This window comes from Prionailurus bengalensis, chromosome B3 (genome assembly GCF_016509475.1).
Source record: "Prionailurus bengalensis isolate Pbe53 chromosome B3, Fcat_Pben_1.1_paternal_pri, whole genome shotgun sequence".
NCBI classification, from domain to species: Eukaryota; Metazoa; Chordata; class Mammalia; order Carnivora; family Felidae; genus Prionailurus; species Prionailurus bengalensis.
This window is the reverse complement of record NC_057355.1, coordinates 105,983,052-106,002,371: the sequence shown is the minus strand read 5'-3', so window position 1 is coordinate 106,002,371 and position 19,320 is coordinate 105,983,052. Positions and strand designations below refer to the sequence as shown.

General features: G+C 36.2%; 1 protein-coding gene across 2 annotated transcripts in view; it reads right to left on the bottom strand.

Moving 5' to 3' along the window:
- ARID4A (AT-rich interaction domain 4A) overlaps positions 1 to 19,320 on the bottom strand; it is a 65,011-nt gene that overhangs the window by 19,282 nt on the left and 26,409 nt on the right. For both annotated transcript variants that reach the window (XM_043556255.1, XM_043556256.1), the window contains exons 12-17: positions 10,481 to 10,553; positions 9,277 to 9,371; positions 9,031 to 9,128; positions 8,259 to 8,490; positions 3,502 to 3,752; positions 794 to 991 (exon numbers count right to left, since the gene is read on the bottom strand). In XM_043556255.1, coding sequence (XP_043412190.1) covers positions 794 to 991; positions 3,502 to 3,752; positions 8,259 to 8,490; positions 9,031 to 9,128; positions 9,277 to 9,371; positions 10,481 to 10,553 — 947 coding nt within the window. The remainder of the gene's footprint in view (positions 1 to 793; positions 992 to 3,501; positions 3,753 to 8,258; positions 8,491 to 9,030; positions 9,129 to 9,276; positions 9,372 to 10,480; positions 10,554 to 19,320) is intronic.

The window sequence follows — 19,320 nt, the reverse complement described above, 5'->3', positions numbered from 1 at the left end:
TTCCTTAAACCCTCCCTAAAATCATCTAACAAGCTCAAATCTGAGTCCTAACATTTTTAAATTAATCAACTTAGAATTATAATACTTGATACAAGCTTGATTTATTTTTATTTTTAAATTTTATTTATTTATTTTAACATTTATTCATTTTTGACAGAGAGAAAGAGACAGAGTCTGAGTGGAGGAGGGGCAGAGAGAGAGGGAGACACGGAATCCGAAGCAGGCTCCAGGCTCTGAGTTGTTAACACACAGCTCGACACAGAACTCCAACCCATGAACTGTGAGATCATGACCTAAGCCAAAGTCAAGACACTTAACTGACTGAGACACCCCGGTGCCCCGATATGAGCATGATTTTGAATAAATGTAATAGACAAACCACCTGCACCATTGGGAGCTGCAGGCCTGCCTCCCTGCCCATGGTCTGCAGGATGTTTCCATAAAATCCTGGGCTACTGCTGTTTCCAGAGGCGGTGCCTTGGACTTTCATGAATTCATCTAACACTCTCTTGATGAATGCCCCATGGTATCCCTTACTGTGTTCTCCCTCACTGCAAATGAGCAATAAACCCAACCTGTTCAACTACACATAGGATCTTGGTGACCCTTGCCTGAAGTACTGACACAGCTAGTAAAGCACTGGAGATGTTAAAAGTCTTGGAAAATTCAGATAAAAGGTATGCTTTGTAACCATTTGCTTTATATATACCATTTTCTTTGGTTCTTCACAACATTAATCTTTTTGAACCATGGAAATAAATTTCAATAGTAAGAAAATACGTTTTCTGCTTACCTGACATTCCATCCATAGTAATGTACCAAGTATAAAACTTCTCCATCATCAATTTCAGTGCTTTTAATACTAGCTTCATAGATTTTCTGCGTTTTTCCTCGACCATATTTTACTTTCACTTTGGTTCCTGTTAGGCAGGGTTCCATGTCTTCCTCATCTTCCTCCCCATCAGAGTCACATTTGCTTTCAGTTTCTTCCCTGCAGCAAGTTATAACATTGATAATGCTACTAATAATTTAATGGAGAACTAATATATGCTAAAAGAATTCAACATGTAGAATAGTTAAAACCTAAGTATTACCTTAATAGCATGTCAGTGGAGGAGGAGAAGAAGGAGGAGAAGGAGAAGATTTTTATGGACTACCTACTAAGGAATTTATTTATTACGTAACGGTGCACTGTACCACAAGTAAATCCATATTTCTTAAAGGCCAATCAATAATCACAGTTGATGATGTAGTCAAATTAATCAGTTTTGATAAAGAGCCATGTGCTTTGAAAAACTCTTTAGGATTCATATTCAACTGCCACCTTATTATGTGAAAATTATCTAAAGATAGTTTCTAACTTCCTGCAACTAAATTGTCTTGAATCTACTTTACTACCACTCTGCTCAATTTAGAATGGTCTTTAGCATAACTGTTTTATTTTAGTGGGCAGAATAATGAACAAGGGCTATCTACCTCAGTAACCATATCTTTTAAACTAGTTTATATTTTAAAGGTTTTCCTACCGTAACAAAGAAACAACAGATATTTGAATATTAGGTCACTTGTTGAAACTGTGGGATAGCACCAGGAGAACAAAGCTTTGTGTATCTCATACTGATTTCTGTTGTGTTTTTACTCCTCTCCCACCAGCTTTTGTTTAAAATAATCAGGTATAAAAGAGATTGACATAGGGAGGTCTGACAATATTTCAGTATTTTTTATAAACAAAACATTTTGTATTAACCCTCCAAGGATTTAGAAGAGATCTACACCAAAGATCATCCTAATGTCATGAATGGTAAATGTTTCTTTCAGAGGAGGCATTATGCTCTAATAAACGTGGGGCATTTATCTGGGGAGCACTAGGGGAACCGACATGAAGAAGCTTTGACAACCTCATTTGCCCTGAGGAATGTTTTATCTCGAAGGACACATTCAATATTATAGTCTGATAAGGTAATTTCAAAATATTAAGAAACTACTTAAAACAGAAATGTCTACAGATAAAAAAATCTCCCGTTTCCATGATTCCTGTTATAGAATGAGAATACGAACTATGTTTGTCTATATATTCAATCTTTATTTAATAGAAGGGCATATTTTTTTTCATATTCAAGTCTGAAATTTTCTCTGAAACAATTACTTAATTCTATTTACATAGCAACTATAAAGGCTTTTAAAACCACATATTACATATATATAGATATATATATACACACATCTATATATATACATATATACACATATATACATATATATACATGTATTACATGTTTTATGTATTAAATACATATTACACATATTTTGATGCTTATTTTTAATAAAACTTCAAACTATAATTAGCCCTGATTTAAGTGGTTCACTTTTGCTTAAATTTATTGTCCAAATATTTGAAATTCTGCACTCACATCATTATATTCAACTCCAATTTTCTCCTCCCAGTTTTCCTAATCCTATTTCGATACAGAACCTTCTTTATTCACTCATCTAATTCACATGTAATTGTGATAGCTCTTGTACCTATTTGGACTGAATCATAAAATCACCTCTCCCACTCACCAATCATTCCTATTTTTACAAGTATTTTCTCAATGGTTAATTTTTAGATGGGTGTCAGCCACTAGTTGGATGCAGCAGGCTACTTTTTCCCAATTTTACTTAAACTTCTAGAAAATTTGTCATCATATAATGTAGTAATCAAAAAGTAACTATGGAGAAGAGCTCATGTTACAAGAACGTGTGTTATGCTGTTGTTGCTGAATTAAGATTCATTTTTTAGTAGCATATAAAAATTAGTAAATCCATTTGACAACACAGAAATGGCCAACTAAACACAGTCGGACATTAATTTGCTCTAGCTGGACTGCCTAATCTTTGGTAATGTTTAAGTCAGTTCAGTCCATACATGTATAATACATGGAAAAAAAATACCAACACTCAACAGCAAACAGAATGGACATTAAAAAACTGAAATTTATTGGTGTGATGTGGGGCAAGAATGTATTTTCCAAACTAGCATCAGGGGTGCATGCCACTTATTCTAATACAATAACTTGAAAAGAAAAATGTCTTAGATAAAGCTAACACACAGAAACATCTGCTAGTACTGTGCACCCATGTGTTTGTTAGCTTTCCCACATTGTACCTTTTTTAAAATGGAATTTTTGCTGTCGCTGTTTCCTCTTGTCCACTTCCTCCATTTTTCTCCAGCTCCCTTCCCTGCTGTCAACTGCAGGACCTTTCTTTTGACTGGGTGGCGCAGCCTTCTGTGAGGCCACTGTTTAGGGCACAAGTGCTATTAAAATGGTGCGACCAGTATATTCTCCAATTCCGAAAGGCGATACACATCATCTTCACAATGTGTCTCACCTTCACTAGACAAGAGGAACGGAAGTCCCAATAAGAAAACATTCCCTCAAACCTGAATCTCTAAGCAGGATCAGAGCGCTGCTGTACCCCAGACAGGTGCTTCTGGAGAACAAATATAAGATAATGTACCTCTCTTGGCTTTTTTCTTCCTCTTCATCTGAGTCTTTATCAGAATCCTCCTGCTTTTTAATTTTCTTCTCCTTTTGCTTTGGTGTATTTTTTCTCCCCAGCAGTAACTCGTTTTCTTTTCTCTCCACGGTTTCATAGTCCTCAACTACATCTTTATTCTCTGTATCATTGTCTTTCAATTTGTCTTCTGTCTTGTCTTCTTCAATTTCCTTTTTAATAGAATTTGCATCTCGAGCTATTCTCCTTCGTCCCTAGAAGGGGTAAAAGCTTTAAAATAGCTATCACTACAAATGGGGGAAAAGGCAGAAAATGTTTCTTTTTCGTAAAGCTTCACAGCAATGACTAGTCTTCTCTCAGGCTTGAGACATAACAATGACAGCCCATCAATTCCTGGGCACTTTTCCTTTCAACCCATATAAATTACTTAATTATGTCCATGTCTACTATGATCCTTGGCTACATACTACATTAGAAGTAAAAATCTCTTCCTTTGTTCACATTATTTGATCTCACTTTTGTATTTCTTGACTACAATAAAATTTTAATTGAATCAGAGTTGACATGTTAATTTCAGGTGTATAACACAGTCAATTGACAATTATATACATTATACAGTGCTCACCATGGTTAAGTATAATCACCATTGGTCACCAGACAGTTATCCCAATAGTATTGAATATATCCCTTATGCTGTACTTTTCATTCCTGTGACTTACAACTCCAAGTTTGCACCTCTGAATCCCCTATACTTACTTAGCCCATCCGCCCACTCCCTCCCTCTGGCAAACACTAGTTTATTCTCTGTATTCATCAGTCTGTTTCTCTTTTTTCGCTTATTCTTTTTTCCTTTTGAGATTCTACTTGTAAGTGAAATCATATGGGATTTGTCTTTGTCAGACTTATTTCACTTAGCATGTTTTATCCCACTTGCAATATTTCTTGGCTACAATGAATGTTCTAAAATAACTAAACATCAATGATACAGGTTAATAATAGTACTTTTAAAAGATTAACCAGCAAAAAAAAAAAAAAATATTATGGACTCTTAAAGCTCTGTGGTCTCTAATTCCACCATTTTTAAGATAATATTTACATTATCACTCTATTTCTGTGTGACTACATTTTAAAAGGATTGAATTACATCAATGGCCAACAAGCGAGCGGATTTCTTTGAATGAGTATGTAGAGAGCTCACTAGGCCGGCAGGAACTTGTCTTCCCCCAGAAGCTTTCATCTAGCCTCTTGCATGCTCGACTGACCATGAAACTGGTGAGCCATTTTATTCTGTCCTAAGTTCTCCTTCAAGTCCACTTCTACACACTGGCAGAGTTCCCCTCTACTTGGAATAAAGTGAGGACAGAAAAGGGGCCAACAACTCAGCACTAGAAAACATTATAATTATATCTCAGTATAATACATTTTCCCTAGTTCCTAACTATGTGTTATTTAAACTTCAAAGTTAGAAAATAAGTTTATTTTTTTTTATCACAAAGAACTAAAGGGTAGGTTCCATGAAGACAAGGACTCTCTTATTCACTTCTATATCCTATGCACATAGCAGGTGTTCTTTATTTTTTTAAGTAAATTTTTATTTAGTTTTATCTTTTATTTTTATAAAGTTTAGCAGGGGAGGGGCAGCAAGAGAAGGCAGGCTGTGCACTGCCAGCACAGAGCCCAGCACGGGGTTGAACTCAGGAAATTGTGAGATTGTGACCTGAGCTGAAACCAAGAATCAAACGCCTAACCATCTGAGCCACCCAGGCGCCCCAGCATATGTTCTTTAAATACTTGTAGGTAAATGAATGAAAAGAACTGTTCTCTATCAAACTTCAGGCCTGTATACCTGTGTTTCAGAAGTCTCATTTTAATTTTTAATTTTGATTAATTTATTTAAATAGTTTTTAAATAATTTTTTTAAGTTTATTTATTTTGAGAGAGAGAACAGAAGCAGGGGAGGAGCAGAGAGAGAGGGAGAGACAGAATCCCAAGAGGCTCAGGGCTGCCAGTGCAGAGCCTGACATGGGGCTTAAACTCACGAGTCATGAGATCATGACCTGAGCTGAAATCAAGAGTCAGATGCTTAAGTGACTGAGCCACCCAGGCCCCCATTTATTTATTTTGAGAGAGAGAGAGAGAGCACACACGTGACCAGGGGGAAGAGCAGAGAGAGAGAATCCCATGCAGGCTCTGTGCTGTCAACACAGAGCCCAATGAGAGGCTTGACCCCACCAGTCATGAGATCATGACCTGAGCCAAAATCAAGACTCAGACACTTAACCGACTGGGTCACCCAGGTGCCCCTATTTATTTATTTAAGTAATCTCTGCCCCCAGTGTGGGGCTTGAACACAGGACCCTGAGATCAAGAGTCACATGCTCTTCCCAGTGAGCCAGCCAGCTGCCCCAGAAATCCCATTTTTAGAAGTTTGCTGCTCATTCATTCAAACGAGGAATTTTTATAAGCACATTTATTACAGAATTTTGTAATCATAAAAAATTGGAGAAAATCTTAAGGAAGGTAAATTTATGGAATATCCATAATATGCAGTACTCTACAGGTATTTTACATAAGATGAGAAACATCTTTATGTAACATCTTTTTATGTTAAGTTTTAAATAAAACTTAAAAAAAAGATGAGGAACATCTTTATGTAATGACAAGAAAGTATGTCCAAAATACATATAATGGGAGTTATTATTCAGTCTTAAAAAGGAAGGAAATTGTGACACATACACAGATTCAACCTGCAAGACATTATACTGAGTGAAATAAGCCAGGCACAAAAGGACAAATACCGTATGATTCCACTTATATGAAGTACCCAGAATAGTCAAATCAGAGACAGAAAGTAGAATGGCTGTTGCCACAAGCTGGGGGAGAGAGGAATGGGAAGTTACTGTTTAATGATGAGTTTCAGTTTTGCAAGATGAAAAAAGTATTGGAGATGGACGGTGGTGATGACTGCACGACATGTGAATGTAGTTAATGCCACTGAACCATACACTTAGAAGTGGCTAAGATGATAAATTATATGTGTACTTACCACAGTTTTTTACAATTAAAAAAAATGAAAAAGAAATCAAACAAACCAATTTGAATGTTTCATGAAATTCACTAGAAGATTCCATTTACTGGATGATGGTCAGAAGACAGTTGTTTATTTTTTTAACGTTTGTTTATTTTTGAGAAAGAGAAAGAAAGTGCGAGTAGGGAAGGGACAGAGAGAGGGAGACAGAGGATCCAAAGCAGGCTCTTGGTGACAGCAGACCCCGACGCAAGGCTCGAACTCATGAACCATGAGATCATGACCTGAGCTTTGGACACTTAACCAAATGAGCCACCAGGCACCCCAAAATGGACAGTTTTAAAAAATGGTTTCTGAGCAACTAAAAGAGGTAAGAGGTGATTTCATCTCCTCTTTCATTAAATAGGATTTCACTGAAAAATAAGACATAATAGTAACTGAACTTCTTTGATAATGTGATAATTTTTTCTCCTAAAATTTAATAAATCCTATGTAGACATCATTTAGCAATGATCAAAATAATGGATGACAACTTCTGCAAAGGACTTAAATAATAATGGAGAAGAGCAGAGTTAGAAGATAAAAGCAGTGTGCACATGACTAGAAAATAAGATGAAGCATAATAAACTGCCACAAGAATTTTATGTGCAGTGTGCTGTGAGGTAACAGAGAATGAAAAGAACCCATCCAGTTGGAGGCACAGGAATTATAAGGAAGAGATTCATTCATTCAACAACTATTTAGTAAGTTCTTAATGTAGATGAAGTACTATTCTAGATGCCTGGGATCTGCCAATGAACAGAAAAAATACTAATCCCTGCCCTCATGGAGTGTGAATCCAGTGCAGAGTGGGGTAAAAGAAACAAATATAATAAAGAGAATATGAGTAAGTAAATTACAAGTAAAAGGAGCAACATTAGAGGGACTGCAAATGCCAAACAGACAAGGCAGATTACAATTTTAGATAAGGTGACCAGGATAGGCTTCAGTGAAGTGACTTTTTAAAAATTAAAAAAAAAATTTTTTTTCTAGAAAGCGAGTGAGAAGGACAGAGGGAGAGAGAGAATCCCAAACGGACTCCATGCTCAGCACAGAGCCCACTGTGGGACTCGATCCCACAACCCTGGGATCAAAACCCTGGCCAAAATCAAGAGTCAGACACTCAACCAACTGAGCCACTCAGCCACCCCGAGTGAGGTGACTTTTTAGCTAGACTTAAAGGAGGTGAATATTTGAGACTGACCCCAGATGAGAATGACTTAAACAGACATAAATAGAAAACAACAGGAGAAATGGTTTTTCAGGAAGAGTAACAGGCATATTTAGAAAAAAACAGGCAGGGGCGCCTGGGTGGCTCAGTCAGTTAGGCGTCTGACTTTGGCTCAGGTCATGATCTCACATTCCGTGAGTTCAAGCCCCGAGTCGGGCTCTGTGCTGACAGCTGAGAGCCTGGAGCCTGCTTCAGATTCCATGTCTCCCTCTCTCTCTCTCTCTGCTCCTCCACTGCTCACACTCTCTTCTCTCTCTCTCAAAATAAAGATTAAAAACAAAACAAAAAAAATTTTTTTTAAGGAAAAAAACAGCCAGGCTAGTCTGCCTAAAGCACAACTCAATACTAGAAAACAAACTAGGTTCACTGAAGTATTTTTGTGTATATCTTAAAATGTCCATAATGAAAAATTTTAAGTAATGTTTAAAATAAACCAGATAAAACTAATTGTTAACTACTTACCCTTGGAGATTTTAATTCTATTTCTTCTCTTTCACTTTCACTGTTTGAATCAATATTCTCCTCAGGTTCACTCTTCACTTCTACTAAAGGCATTTCTTGATCTACTTTTAGAGCCTCTTCCATTGATTCTTCTAACTCTTTTTTTTCCTCTTTTACTTTTGGTTCATGGTGGTGAACAGTTCTGAACTGAATATTTGCAGAACGGCAGTATTCCTCAAAACCATAGAGATACCTAAACAAACAATATTTCATTTTAGGAAATCTTAGTCTTTACATTAACTTGAATACTATATTATTAAACATTTTATTTTTAAAAAGTAAAACTTAAGACTTTTTTTTTTAAAGTACTTTTTTTATGGTACTGACTTCTTGGTTTTATACAGGATTATAAACAGGAATATTGATCATACAATTTCTTCCTAAAAAATCTATGCTTGTGATAACTGAACATAGCTATCATAGTTTTGATATGAAAGTTGTTCACCACAGAAGATATAGCTCTAGAACACCTATCATCATTTCAGACTGTTAACACTACCTGCATCCCTAACTCTGAAAAGGAAATTTAGGACAACATGAAAAATGGAGTAAAGCAGACTTGGTGCAATGAAATAATGTTCAATCCCAATCATCTATTAACCTGAACTTTTTTATACACTTTCTATAACTTTAATGTTCTTTGACTGATGTGTTCTTGTTTAACTGTTAACAAATTAAATGGAAAATATTCCCTGTAATATGTATTCTTTGATGAATAAACTATACTACTTACTTTCTATAAGCAGTTTTTACATTGTAGGAAGCAGCTGAATTCAAAATAGGAATGCCAAGGTCCATATAAATTTGCTTCCATACAGCACCACTATCAATCTGGAAAATTAAGTTTTTATTTGTTAACATTTACAAAGGGAAATAATCTTTACACTAACATTCTATGTTCATTAAGAAAATGTGTTTATTACCTAAGTGCAGAACAGTACATTAGATGATTTAACTTTTTCATTACGTCCTTACTTACATTGTCACATCCACCTTGATGATAAACCAGTCTAAAGAGTTTGAAGAGATTGAGATCTTTATAGCCCAAAACAGGTGGTTTGTTGATTGGAGTACCTTTTTAGTATCAGAAAGTAGAAATAAAATTTTTATTCAAATGGAAAATACTGTTACAAAGCTATCAATACAAAGCTTGCCAATTTCTCATTTCCCAAGTTTTATTAATCAGAAGCATCTATTTAAAGAACCTTTAATTATGTAAGACAACATAAAATATTCTCTATATTCTGTATGAAGTATTGTGATGCTCTTTAGATTCACTTCTATGACTAATAAGATCACCCCTCTCACAACTAATATAATCACCTGTCAGTGGACTGGGTACAAGTAAAACCTACAACTACAAGGTACAGCTAACAATGATGTTGGCTCAAGAGGCCTCTGTAAGAATATACACAATTTTACAGGTGTAATTTAGAGCATGGATCCATTTTCCCTGCTTTAACACAAATATTAAAACTGCTGGCAGTAATCTGAAGGATGATATCTGAGAGCCACAGAGTATCTAGGACAAATTTGTCTCAGGATTTTCTAGGACTAATATAATGTCAAAAAGTAGAATTTATAAAGGCTGTATTTCTTTTAACTCTATTCAAAATCCTATTCTATTTACATCGGACTTGATCTCCTAATTTGTTTCTTTTTTTGAGATCAAGGATGAGGCTAGTTTATTACTGCAAACAGCATTAGTAATTAATGGATATGTAAATTAATATTATGACTGTTCACCTTCCATTAGTGAAATATTATTATAGTATTTTTTGGTTTTATAAATCCCAAGTAGGCTAAATATAATTATATCCAAACTATTTTCCTATACATTTCTGCTCAAACTATTTTCCTATACATTTCTGCTCATTTTATTTCAAATGCTTAATTATTTTCAACTGTAACTGATTCTTAGGCTTTACTTGAAATCCAAATCCACGATTCTAACAAAAATAATGCATAAACCTAGAATGTAAAACTGTAAAAGAAATGACTAAAAGAAATGACTGCTTTTTTTTTTTTTTTTAAGGAGGCTCCTCAGTAGGTGTTCAACACAAGGCTTGAACTCACGACCCTGAGAACAAGACCTGAGCTAAGATCAAGAGTCAGACACTTCACTGACTGAGCCACCCAGATGCCCCAGAAATTACTGCTTTTAAATAATGAGCATGAAATACCTCTGTCTTCCATAAACTTATAAAGCTGTTGGAGGAAGTTGTCCCTCTCTTCAGGATCAAGTTCTTCCTCAGGCTGTAAAGGTAAAATATATAAATATATAGAATAATGAATAGAGCAAGATATATCGTCTTCTTTTTTTGTTTGTTTTATGAACCCAGTGTAAGAGGAACTTTGACGGAGCTGGAAAATATGAATTTCCTCCAAACTTTACAATGCCAGATTTTAAGTCATATTTTCATAGAGCTGATCTCATACAACTGTCAAGATACACCATCTCTACCTTTTACCCATCTATCACTCCAACCCTACCCCTGAATATAAGGACTAAGATGAGCCATGAGGAAAGGTTAGGAATTGGTTAAGAATGTTTTCACCTCATTTGTTTTGTTTTTTTAAAAAAATCCACCAAAATACCATGTGGCCCACACAAATGTATTGACAGATGAGCACAATAATTGCAAACATATTTATTATTTTAAAATAACCCACATACAAACATTAAAATTTTGTTATTGTTGAATGACTATAAACCAGAGGTTGCAAAGTCACATGGCAAAGGTTTTTTGTTTGGATAGCACAACGGTTTAAAGAAATGCATATACAACTACATTTAAATGATATTTTGTCCCAGGCCCCGCAATCCCTTCTTATATCACGTAAGTCTGCATTTTCCATTTGCCCTCTTGCATGGCCTTTTAAATAAGACTTTGCAACCCTTGAAAATAAGAAAATGAAAATTACTTCTTAGGAAAGGAAACTAGATACATAACCACAAATTAGTTCCTGGGAATGGGAAAACAATGGAAATATTCATGTAAAAAAACCTACTTCTACAAATACCAATTTAAATTTTATTTTCTTACTAATTATATAAACCTATACAATGCTGAACTTGGCTATAGTCAAATAGATTTTGATAAAATATCCCCTTTCCTGATAGACTACTTCTAAATAATATGTGGGAAAATTCTGATTTAAAATTTAGAAATACTATATGGAAAAACAAACAAAACACTAATATCTTTAGCCCAAATTAAATTATTATAATTTAATTTCAGAGTACTGTTTTTTTATGTTCTAAAAGAAAAATTTAGATTTTTGTCATTCAAAGTATATGTCTTTGCATATTCAAAGCAAAAGCAACTATCAGCCAATAAGTATTGAGCATTCACAGTCTACAGGTTCCTTAAAATGATGTATTAAGAATTTTAATCACTAATAATATAGCAGCCAGAATCAATACACATGTAGTTGGTTAAAATATATAATTTTAAAAAACCATGAGGCAATCAAGGGGAAGAGAATAAAATCTTTTAGTACATTCATTCAGAATGAGCACGGGAGTACTTTCAGTTTGAACAAATATAAAGAAACGTTAAGTCAAAGTTGTAAGCCTCACCAACGAGCAACATATAGAATTAATCAGTACAGAATTAATAGGGGTCATTACTAAATGTTCAGATCAAAAGATGGCAGCTTTTTCCCCATGTGAATTTTAAAAGTCTTGCTTTTGCAAGGTTATTAGAACAACTCCCAATGAGTTAACTCAAGAAAGAAAGAAATTCAGCAGCCCAAGAATCATTGCAGTATTATTTTTAAGGACTTTGGTATAGGGGAAAAAAGTAACACCTTATGCCAGACTGCCTCTATGCTTTGCCTGTCCTTCATAATTGCAATATTCTCTCCTCAAACCAACACCTCATTTCCAGTATTTATGATCTGGCAGAATTCAAATAAGACCATTGTATCCAGTATATGTAAAAAGTATTTTTTCAAAAGGCACTGATTTGAAATCAAAATTTCTTCCAAAAACAAGTAAACAAAATGAGCCCATCAACTGCAAATTAGGTATTAAGGTTGTAGTAAACATTTCATAAATTATTACTAAGAATATAGTTTTAAGTATATAGATAAAATTTGGTGTTTTAAATACATTTGACTTAAAAGTTAGCAAGGGTGCCTGGGTGGCTCGGTCAGCAAAGCCTCTGACTCTTGATTTTGGCTCAGGTCATGATCTCAAGGTTTTGTGAGGTTGAGCCCTGAATCACGGAGCCAGCTTGAGAGTCTGTCCCTTTTATCTGCCCCTCCTCCACTCATGCCAGTGTTCTCTCTCTCTCTCTCTCTCTCTCTCAACACCCCCAAAATAAATAAACATTTAAAAAAAAGTTAGTGGATGCCCAAGAGTGTATTAAGTACCGTGAGAAATTATGGCCATAAAATTCTAAGGTCAGGTGCAGTTATCAGATGTGAAAAGAAGACATAAATGAATAAAAAATTCTGCTTATAAATAAATACCTGCTTGAGAGGAAATTTACTTTCCACAAGAAAAGGGTAAAGTTATAAACACAGTTTTTAAATTTACCTGATGGTCTTTGCAAAAATTAAAATTGCTTCATCTCTCATAACAAGTAATTCTTCACAATCTTTTTTTTAAAAAGCTGTGTTGTCGGTCACCTTGGACTATAAACTGCGTATGCTAGAAAATGCCTCCAGCTAGAAGAATCTGCCTCTATGGCTTTTGTATGGGGTCTCATGGTATGCTCTCTCTGTTCAAGGTATTTTTTTTTTTAATGCAAAGCTTTTTTTTTTTTTTTTTTTTTAGATTTACTTATTTAAGTAATCTTTGTGCCCAGCGTGGGGCTTGAACTCGTGACCCTGAGATCAAGAGCTGCATGTTCTACTCACTGAGCCAGCCAGGTGCTCCTGGCACCTGGTATTTTCATACCTATAGCATCTCTCTCCTGGTCAATAACCAGAAGGTATTGCATTCTTCAAGGGTTTTAAAGTGGGAGGGAGAAGGTTGTAATAATGAGAGGGAAAGTCCACTAGACTGCTGATAAGCCTTCTTCCCTTCAGTCAAGCATATGAAGGGGAATTATGCACCCAGTAAAATGTCAGAATGGAGAACAGGGTTAAGGATATAGAAGAGGCACGATATAAGATCATAATTTCAAGAAATTTACAACTTTAGTTAGCATCAGTATATACTACCTAGTGTTACAAAAGGTAGTTGTGCATCTACCTATATATACTAGTAAATTATGAATTTTCTGACTTTAGAAACTTTATCTTCACATTCAATTCAGACACTTACTGATGGCTAACATGCAGGAGTCTGGGAGGGATATACAAAAGATGCTGTGATTAAAATGAGAGGAGGTAGTACTTTCTACTCTGACCCTCTGAGTCTAACAGAGGGTACAGCAATGTAAAACAAGCCAATGTGATATAATGGTAAAAATACTGCAAAATACATAAAAGAATACAAGAAGGATGAGTGGTTGGTTCAGCTGGGGATGGTGTGATGGTGGTTCTATTAGGGAAAGCCTCAAAATGTGAACAGCAAATAGCATAAACAGCAAGCAGCATAAACATGAAGCTGGCAAAGACAGGCTATGATTAAGAAAGGACTTTTTAATGATATGCTGGAGAATTGGAACATGAACCTGAGAGAGGTGAAAGGAATTATATCAGATTTGTGTTCCTGCCAAGGGGCGCCTGAGTGGCTCAACAGTTAAGCAGCCGACTCTTGATTTCTGCTTGGGTCTCAGTCTGGCAGTTCATGAGATCGAGCCCTGCACCAGGCTTCACAATGGGCATGGAAGTCTACTTGGGATTCTCTCTCTCTCTCTCTCTCTCTCTCTCTCTTTCAAGTTAAATAAACAAACAATAACTTAAATTAAATTAAATCAAATCAAATTAAAATAAAATAAAAGTTCTCTGTCAAGAATGAGTTTGATGGATTGGAAGGGAAAGGGAAGCTCTTTGATGGTGGAAAGAAGACCCTCTACTCCAAAAGGAGAAAGAGAGAGATATAAAGGCTGAGACTCTTCTTACTTAGTTGAAGGCTCAGTTATTCGTGTTTGTAATCCTCCATGTCCCCCCACGTTGTAAGTGCTAGATAAATTCTGAGGTTAGAGACATACCTATTTTACTCACAATCTTATCACCAGGGACTGGCATTTAGCTTAAGTACTCTGTTATTATGTGAATGAAAACAATGTCTCTGAAAATGAACTAGGGAGATTTTCTTCAATTATTTCACATTAGCTGAGTTTCAGAGCTAGCATTATTGGTAATATAAATGCAACAGGAGTCAGATAAAATAAAAAATAACAGCCGCTGAGGATGTTAAGTCACAGGTCGCTGTGGCACAATCACTTATTAGCATTCACTTCATTCTGTCCTTATATACATTAATCAGAAAATGATTATTCATTCAGAAATGGCATGGATTCTAGTTAAAGATGCACTTTCTTTTTAAAAATCTTTAAAATAAGATAATACCTTGTTTTTGCTGAGCTATTAACTGGGCGAAGCAACTCTCCAAAACACAAAAGTATACAGAAAGTGTCCAGATTGTCACAATATGTAGTTAAAGATGATGCATGTTACACAGATCCCCTCAAACCCATGAAACTTATACACAATTCTAAAGAGTAGGTCTGGAAAGTTTTTTATCACATAAGAGATTTGAACCACAAAAGCTGACATTTTGAGGGTGCATAAGGGTGTGACTAAATTTGATTTTTGTAGTTTCCCTGTACTGCACTGTACATGAAGTACACATCTTTTGTTGATGGGTATTCCATTGCTCACGAACCCCTACAGGCATCCTTAATAAACTATTAATGATTATACAACAGTCTTCCTTTCTTAAAAAAAATATTATATTCCAGTACACCATGCTTATTTTTCCATACCAAAATATACTGTTTTTGTGAATTAATGTTATTTTGGACAACAGCAGCTTCATACACCTACATGCTGCTGCCACAACCCCTCCCTGGTCCTCTTCACGGGCACTCACTTCCCCACCCCACCCCCACCCCCGGCACTCCACCACTAGTCTTCTCAACCCTTCAGTTCTTACCACCCCTTGATCTTCCATCCCCCACCCCACCTACTCCAAAACAAAGAGGCTCAACTCAGGAGTATTCCACAGCAGGCAGATTCTGCTGGAGAAAAGGAGGTATTAAGACGGGGCCCTGAAAGCTCTACTCTGGGGAACTAAGTACTACAAGAAGCACACCAGAAGTGGCAACTCTGAAGCCACCTCTGGCTGGAGGACTGACGTGAAAGCATCAGTGATACCAGTAGCTGCTCAGGCTTTTACCGTATAAAGTTTTAAGTGTGAAATATATTGAATAGCCTCATTTGTTTTTAAAACAGTGCAGTAAATGCTAGAACAACTTATTAGTGGGGTTAATGTATAGAACATTTATAGGTCATACTCAACCTTAACTCAGGCAGCGCTTCTATTTGTTCCCACACAGACGTCTGTTGGATTCTTTAAATCTCAGCTATTGCTTATCATTTTCTGAGTTTTTTAAACTTTCCCTTTTATTTTCCCTATTGTATTTAATACTGATAAAGGGAATGGGCAACGCAAAGGTGATACTCAATGGAATGCACCTGGCAACTCAACAAGCAGCTTCTGAGCAAAATCCCAGTGTGTGTCTATGGGCAGGTGGGGTGTTAAAAAAAAAAAAAAAAAAAAAGTTACATATTGCTGGAGAATAGTGGCAGGGAGAATAGAAAAGTGGGCATGGGTCAAATCTGGAAGGGCCAAACTTATAAAAGGCTATGATAAAAGACCTAATCCTCATCCTGTTGGTGCTGAGGCCATTAAAGGGTTTCTAGAAGGAACCATTTATGTGTTAGAAAGATGTCTTTGAAAAATGGGTTGGAGGGGAAAAGACATATCAGAAGACACCTGAAATAAGTGGGACAAGATACAAAGGAGAAGGAATATTAGTCAAGAACCTTTATTGCAAGTGACAGAAAACTATCCTAAACTAGTTTAAGCCAAAAAGAATTAATTTATAAGCTCACAAAATTATATTAGGAAATGAGACTGCCTACAGAGTGCACTGCCTAAAAAAAAAAAAGAAAGCTATTATGAAGGGAAGGTAAATTACCTTCCAAAATGAACTTTCGAGAACCTTACAACAAATCTTCCAACACTTTATTTCAAATAGCAATATGTTAGGCTAACTGCAAGGCCCACACTCATTCATTTATTCAGAAACTAATGGAGGTTTACTATAAGCCAAGCTCTGTGCTAGTTGGTGGATATTCATATTAGTGGGAAAAGGAAAAAACTACAATGAAGAAACCTGACATCCTGTTTTCATAGACCTTACAATGTAGAGGAGAGAAAAATTTTCTTACAAGTCTGTGAAAATTTCTGTAATCTCTCTATACCTCAAGTTCCTCTCTCATAAAAAAAAATACTGTTGTGAGAATTAAATAAACAATCGTACTTTAAAAACCACTAAGTCTCCAACACTAAGCTGAGAACTTTATTTGGTGTGGTCATCTTTACCTGTTTGTATCTCCTACAAAAGCTAAATATTTTTTTTAATTTTTTTAATGTTTATTCATTTTTGAGAGAGAGAGACAGAGCGTGAGCAGGGGAGGGGCAGAGAGAGGGAGACAGAATCAGAAGCAGGCTCCAGGCTCCAAGCTGTCAGCACAGAACCCGACATGGGGCTCGAACCCACAAACCGCGAGATCATGACCTGAGCCAAAGTCAGACGCTTAACCGACTGAGCCGCCCAGGTGTCCCCAAAAGCTAAATATTTTAACTGTGGTATAATGAAAGGTATCTCTTCACTGATGATGTATGTTTGCTCTGGCACAATAGAGTCAGAACACCTCAGTGAAATATAACAAATGAAAACCTAAATTTTAAAAAATACCCATAAACTGAAAACTTAAAGAAAAAAAGAAAAAGTAAGCCCCCCACAACATTAAGTTGTTAGGTAACTCTGGTGATCGATAGATCAAAATGGGTATCAGTAAAGCCTGGCTCCAAGTAGAATTCTGAAGAACTGTCCAGAAAGTTATCATATGCAAAAACTATCAGTTGACAATATAGATTTTAGAGGAAAGAAACAGAAAGCGCACAATCGTAATAGGCATAGGTCATTTAGGATAAGGGCTAAATGCCATGACAAGGCCGTATTAAAATATAATAATTAAATCTCAAGCAAATATGAAGGTAAGTAATGCCCAGTATACGACTTTTAGAAAGAGGTGACATTATTCAATATGTCTGAAGTACTGTATTTCAATGTAAAAGAATAAATACTGCAACCACTTCTGTGTCCTAAAATCAATTTATTCCAGGAGGAATCCCATTTAGATTTCTCATTTTAAAAAATCTACTAGGGAGCCTGGGTGGCTCAGTCAGTTGAGGATCCGACTTCGGCTCAGGTCATGATCTTGCAGTTTGTGAGTTCGAGCCCCACATCGGGCTCTGTGCTGACAGCTCGGAGCCTGGAGTTTGCTTCGGATTCTGTGTCTCCCTCTCTCTCTGCCCCTCCCCTGCTCATGCTCTGTCTCTCTCTGTCTCAAAAATAAATTTAAAAACATTAAAAAAAAAATCTACTTAGAGTCAGTGCCGAGAACAGACTGGAGAAGGCCAGCAAGGACATGGGAAAGTTACTATTGCATTAGTGTAGGTAAAGGAGAATAGTGGCAGAGAGTAGAAACTGAGGGAAGCAGAAAACCTGAAAGCCATCAAGTAGGCAGAAGAAAGAGGATTTGGTGTCTCATTGGTTAGAGAGGCAAGAATGGGAGGATTAAGGTGACTGCCATGTATCTGGTGTGGGTAACTGGTAGATGTGCTTCTATTCAAATAAACTAGAGACAACCACGGAAAGGACTGCTTTGTGGGCAAAAATGAAAACAGTTCTTGTACATAAAGAGTTTGAGAAATAAGAAATCCTCATTGGCAGTTTAATATGAATGTCTAGGGCTAAGAAGAGACATCTCTGATGTACATATAGATTTGGAATCATTACATCACTTAGGAAGTAAACTAGAAAAAAATGTAATGTCATGGATGTCAGGTGATTGAAGAAGGTAGGCATGTCAAAAATGCTGAAAACTGCTAAGGAGTCAAATGAGATCATGACAAAAATTTGTTGGATTTAGTACAGAAAATTTGTTGAAGGTCACTGGTGACCTTAAGTTGTTTTAGCTGTGGTGGGGGGGTATACACACTAGAGTGAATTAAGAATGAACAGGAGGTCAGGAAATAGAACAATGTATATAACTGAGCAATCTGGTCCATCAGGGTGAGGAAAGAGGGCAGTATCTGGAGGGGCTGCTAGAAGGTTGGGAGAGAGAGAAGCATGTTTTTAAAAAACTGGAGAGAAGGAACCAGAACAGAATAGGCTAGAGATCCTGGAAAGAAAAGAGACAGTTCATAGACTAAGATAAGGAAAAAGGGAATGAGATCCAGAGCATTAATTGAGGTCCTCATCATAGAAAAAGGCAATGTAACATATTATCACTTGTACTTAAGGGAAGGAGGGCAGGCAGGTGAGGTATAGTGCATGCTCTCCATCAGAAGCTCCTAGTTTCTTTTTGAAGTTGGAGTGGAGTGAGGCAGGGCCAGAGGACACAGGGATTTGATTATAGAAACTGGGAACTGACCAATTGTGTTGAAGGCCCAGCAGATGCAGTCATAAAATTTAGAGTGTACACTTAAACAGAGTATTTCAAGGATCGCATAAGAGGTCACGACATATTCATTATGTGGCAACATATTGTTTTAGAAGTTCAGAAAGCAATGTGACAACAGCCTGCCCAAAACAAATTATTAGAAGATTCTTGAATTACATCAGACTTGACTGAGACTAGTAGTAATTTTCCCCCCTCCTTGAAAAGGTACACACTTTCTACTTTTAATCATCCAACAATGGTTTGGATACTATCACATCTAAGGCTTTAAATTCACTCAACCCTCTCTCATGCTACCACAACTATGAAATACTTTGATATGAGAAGGGATTTTTTTTTTTGTAAATACATACAAATTTAGCTA